Here is a 5,357-nt window from a genome sequence, read left to right as displayed (position 1 = left end):
GATTGACCCTTGGGGTATTTCGACCGGGATCATTGCGTCAAATCCGATCATTAGCTTGAAAGGTGTTTCCTTAGTTGAACTTTGTGGGGTTGTGTTGTATCTCCAGAGGATCTCAGGTATCAGTTCTGCCCACTGTCCTTTGGCGATTCTTACTTTTTTTCTCAAAGCCTGCAAAATGACTTTATTAGCTGCTTCAGTGAGCCCATTAGACTGTGGGTGCTCAACCGAGGAAAGATGGTGTTTTATGTTTAAATTTTGCAAAAAGAATGTTATTTGTTTATCAATGAATTGTCTACCGTGATCAGTGACAATGTCCATAGGTAGTCCATACCGACATATAATAAATTTTCAAATGAAACCTTTTACCTTGTCCGACGTTATCTTGGCTAGTGGTTGAGCCTCTATCCATTTTGTAAAATAGTCAATTGCTACTAACAAAAATTTCACCTGTCCTTTGGAAATTGGGAAGGGGCCGAGTATATCTAGCCCCCACCTGTGGAACGGCCATCCAATATCTGTGGTATGTAAAGTCTCAGCTGGGTTATGAATGATTGGTGAGCACCTTTGACAGTTGTCACATCTACGGACCTTCTCGAGGAAGTCTTTTTTCAATGTTGGCTAGTAGTATCCTGCCCTTAGTATTTTTGTTGCGAGGCTTCGACCTCCGATGTGTGTACCACAGATTCCTTCGTGTGTTTCTTCCATTGCTAGAGTGGCTTCTTCATCTCCTAGACACTTGAGCAAAGGTTGGGAGAAACCTCTTCTGTAAAGATCGTCTCCAATGATTGTGAAGAAACTTGCTCGTCTTTGAAAGGGCCTCGGGTTTTTTTCCTCCTTTGGTATTTTTCCGTGCTTTATGAATTCCATGTAGAGTGTTCTCCAATCTTGTTCCTGCAACATGCTCATGACAATATTGTTGCATATGCTAGGTTATTCCAATGTTATGTGTGACAAATTTGGTGGTATTCCTACTTTCCTAGATGTAGCTAGTTTAGATAACACATCGGCTCAATTATTGTCATTTCTATTCAAATGTGTTATTTCAAAGTGTTTGAAATGCTGTGCTAAATATTTTACTTATGCATAATATTGTTCTAAGGAAGATTCTCGTACCTGGAACACGTCGTTTACTTGTTGAACTACTAGAAGGGAGTCACAGTAGACCATTATGTTTTGTATCTCGCAACCTTTTGCTAGGCGCATACCGGCTATGAGTGCTTCGTATTCGAATTGATTGTTGCTGATCGGAAACATGTACTTTATTGACTATTCAGTTGAGATTCCTTCTTTGTCCTTAAGGACTATCCCAGTTCCTCCACCGTATTCATTGGATGCACCGTCTACATACAGCTCCCATTCTGGGTATGTGTCTTCGTTTGTTAGTTCTACCACGAAATCGGCCAGTACTTGTGACTTCAGTGAGCTCCGAGTTTGGTAATCCACATTATATTCTGACAGTTCTATAGACCATTTGGTTAGTCTTCCAGCCAAGTCGGGCTTTGTTAGCACCTGCCTTAGTGGTTGATTTGTTCGTACTATGATCTTGTGGCTTTGAAAATAGTGCCTTAGTCATCTTGCTATGATTACTAAGGCGTAGGCCAGTTTTTCAATGGTCGGATATCGCTTTTCTGCATTTTGCAGAATCTTGCAGATGAAGTATACTGGATATTGCTTTCGACCTGTTCTGTTACAAGCACAAATGAAATTGAATTAGCAGATATTGAAAGATATAAATGTAACGGGTTACCAGGTTTTGGTTTTGCCAACATGAGAGGTGATGATAGTGAAGTTTGTAGTAGGCTTAGAGAAGTGGGGTTGAATCTATGCCTCTCTTTTAAGTTGTTGAAATGACCCTTTAAAGCAAACTTTTAATTCTGATTCTGTTTGAACTCAGCAGCGAAAATTTTATGAGACAATTTATTTTTGTCTCATGCAAATATCAGAAAACAAAACAAAGCAAAGAAAAGAGAAGCTGACACCATTATGATCCTGGTTCAGTTGCCTTGTGCAATGCAACCTACATCTAGTCTCCACCACAACAGTGGTGGAATTTCCACTATAGTTAAAGTATTACATATACCAATTCCACATGATTGACACAATCCTTTCACGCTCAAGTTCTAACCTAACTTGACTTTGGCTATGCTAATACTTAACTCTTCACTCTTAGTGCTAACCCAACTAAGAAATGGATACTTCATAGGTACTAGATACAAGACACAAATTTACCTAAAGAAATCTGAAATAACTCTAGTCTTTTCTCTCAAGTATATCACTCAGCCTCTTTCCACTCATTGGCTTTTACTTGAGCTCTCTCATTTTGCCTTTTCACTCAAGAAATTACAGAAAGATAAACTTTGAAAAAAAATTACAATCAGTAAAACATGAAGGAGATTGACTCTTCAACAGCCTCTTTGCTATGTGATAAACCAAATTTGCTTAACTCTGATTTAGTTCCTCATTCTGGTGGAATGCTTCTTTGAAAGAAAGCACTGTCTAAGTAGATGAACTCTCTCAGAGAAGACTTCTCAGAACATTAAGCTTCAAACCCTGGTTTTTTTCTCCTTATCTCTGAATGAACACTGTTCATACCCTGGGTCGACCTGTTCGACCTGGGATGTTCAACAGACAAAGCGACCGATCTCTTCAGGACATGACGACCCGACCTCTTCTCAAAGAGCTCGGCCAAAACTACGAGGAAAGCCTAATAAAGGGCCCAAACAGCACAAACCAAATCCAAAGGCAGCCCAAGCCTATAGAGATAAAGGCGGTTCCCTTAAAGATAAGATGACCTCGCTCAAAGATAAAGATAAGATAAGATAACTAACTTATCTTATCCAAGGAGGATCTCTCTACACCATTATAAATACACTGGAGCACCCAGGTATAACTCATACTCTGATTCTACTCAATACCTGCTTAATACCTTTGCTAACTTAAGCATCGGAGTCCCTTGCAGGTACCCCTTATCCTCTCGGGACGAAGGAATCAGCACCGCCACCAAGTCCAACAAATCGGACACAGCGTCTCCGACCATTACAGAAGATCTCATCCGAGATCGACCTACAGTTTCAGGTAACCCTCGAAATATTGGCGCCGTTGCCAAGGAACCTGGAAGTCATCCCACTACCATGGCGGACGACCATGACAACGACCACACCTCAGATCTAGAGGAAAGAACACCGCATAAAAACGCGGACACCACACCAAAAGATACTTCCCAAATCGACAACAAGAAGAACTCCCCAAACGAGGGAGCCATGGATGCATTTCAAGACCGGTTAAAACAACTTGAAGAAGATGCCCTACATCAACGAGAGGCCGAGAAAGACCTACAAAGGGAAATAAGGCAACGCCGGGAATTGGAGAACAAACTCCTAAAACTTGAAGCCGATGTCAAGACTAAAGCCAGCCGATCCACTCCTGAAGATAGCGCCCGCAAGGAGCAAGACCCATTCACCAAGGAGATCATGAAGACAAAAATTTCAAAGGACTTTAAACTCCTAGACATGACCTTATACGACGGCACTACAGATCCTGGCCATCACCTCAGCAATTTCAGAAGCAGAATGTATCTCACCGACGCCTCAGATGCAGTTCGTTGCAAAGCCTTTCCAACTACTTTAACAAAAATAGCAATCAAATGGTTCGACAACCTCCCTCCTAGGTCCATCTCAAGTTTCGATGATATGGCTAAGAAATTTCTGGCCAGATTCTCCATCCAAAAAGACAAAGCTAAACATGCTTCGAGCTTACTAGGAATCAGACAAGGAGAACGGGAAACCCTGCGCAACTACATGGAAAGATTCAACAAGACATGCATGGACATACAGAACATGCCAACAGAAGCCGCTATTATGGGCCTCATTAATGGCTTACGAGAAGGGCCCTTTAGTCAATCTATATCAAAAAGTACCCCACATCTCTGAACGAGGTGCAGGAACGAGCGGAAAAGTACATCAACATGGAGGAAAACTCCCGACTAGGAGAGACCTCGAAGGCCGGGTTTACCCCCCGGGATAAGGATAAAGATTCCAGAAAGAAAGAAGACCGACATGGAGAGAAAATTAAAAAATACTACAATTACACCCCTCTTCGGGTGTCTCTTGTGGATATATACAGAGAGGTTTGCAACACGGAAAAAATACCACCAGCTCGGCCACTCAAAGGCAAAAAAGGAAGAGGAAACCAGGCTGAATATTGTGAATACCATCGGATCCGCGGGCACTCTACCAATGAGTGTTTCGATATAAAAAACATCATTGAAAAGCACGTACGAGAAGGAAAGCTAGATCGATATCTGGCCACCCATGATGATGAACAAAGAAAAATAAGAAGAGCAGAAGATGTCAGACCAATCGCGCGATCATCTCGAACGCCAGAAAGACATGTCCACATGATACACGGCAGATTTGTCGGGGGAGGAATCTCCAAATCATCTCGCAAAAGACATCTCAAAGACGTATATCACGTCGCAGGAAAGGAGGAAGCACCCAACCTCCCGGCAATCACTTTTACAAAAGAAGACGCATCCGGCGTCGCATCAGGGCATGACGATCCCATGGTTATCACTATTATACTGGCAAACGCAAATCATCATCGCACGCTGATAGACCAGGGGAGTTCTGTTGACATATTATTCAAAACGGCTTTTGACAAACTCGGTCTGGAAGAAAAAGAACTCAGAGCTTATCCAGACAGCCTGTTCGAGCTAGGCGATACTCCAGTTCAACCAATGGGATACATCTCAGTCCACACAACTTTCGGAAAAGGAATTCAGTCAAGAACACTCAAAATAGATTACATCGTAGTCGACGTGGGTTCAGCCTACAATGTCCTAATAGGTCGGACAACGTTAAATCAGCTCGGCGCAATAGTCTCGACTCCGCATCTATGCATGAAGTTCCCAACTGCAGGAGGAATATCTACGATAAAAGCAGATCAAAGGATGGCGCGCCGCTGTTACAACGAAAGTCTAAACCTCAAAGGCAGAGGAGAAGAATTCCACACAATCGAGCTCGGTGGAGCTCAGAGGCGGGAAGAGCTCCACCCACAACCTGAAGGAGAAATAGAGAAAATCCATATCGGAGATACCCCGGACCAAACAACCAATATCGGCACACTCCTAAAAGGAGACATAAAAGAATCACTCTTACAGTTTCTACGAGACAACGCCGACCTCTTTGCATGGAAGGCCGTAGACATGCCGGGCATATATCCCAAGCTAATGTGCCACAAGCTAGCAGTCTACCCGGGATCTCGACCGGTACAACAAAGGCATAGAAAGCTAGGACCAGAACGCTCTCAAGCTGTGGAAAAACAGGTATGAGCTCTACTGGAGGCAGGTTTCATAAGAG

At 42.8% G+C, this 5,357-nt stretch overlaps 1 protein-coding gene across 1 annotated transcript; it reads right to left on the bottom strand.

Annotated features, from left to right (window-relative positions):
* Positions 1 to 618: 618 nt before the first annotated feature.
* LOC130935562 (uncharacterized) lies at positions 619 to 1,576 on the bottom strand. Its single transcript, XM_057865359.1, has 2 exons — positions 1,114 to 1,576; positions 619 to 891 (listed from the first exon to the last, which is right to left on the bottom strand). The coding sequence occupies exons 1-2, from the start codon at positions 1,252 to 1,254 to the stop codon at positions 619 to 621; spliced, it is 414 nt and encodes a 137-aa protein (XP_057721342.1). The 5' UTR covers positions 1,255 to 1,576.
* Positions 1,577 to 5,357: the final 3,781 nt, after the last annotated feature.

This window comes from Arachis stenosperma, chromosome 6, assembly GCF_014773155.1.
Source record: "Arachis stenosperma cultivar V10309 chromosome 6, arast.V10309.gnm1.PFL2, whole genome shotgun sequence".
In the NCBI taxonomy this organism is placed as follows: Eukaryota; Viridiplantae; Streptophyta; class Magnoliopsida; order Fabales; family Fabaceae; genus Arachis; species Arachis stenosperma.
This window is presented reverse-complemented; position numbering and strand designations above follow the sequence as displayed.

Excerpts from the sequence above, each read along its gene's own strand:
- LOC130935562 (XM_057865359.1), bottom strand. The coding sequence starts at position 1,254 with ATGTTTCCGATCAGCAACAATCAATTCGAATACGAAGCACTCATAGCC. Across the intron at positions 892-1,113 it reads AAGTAAACGACGTGTTCCAG|GAACAAGATTGGAGAACACT; the intron begins GTACGAGAATCT and ends AGCATGTTGCAG.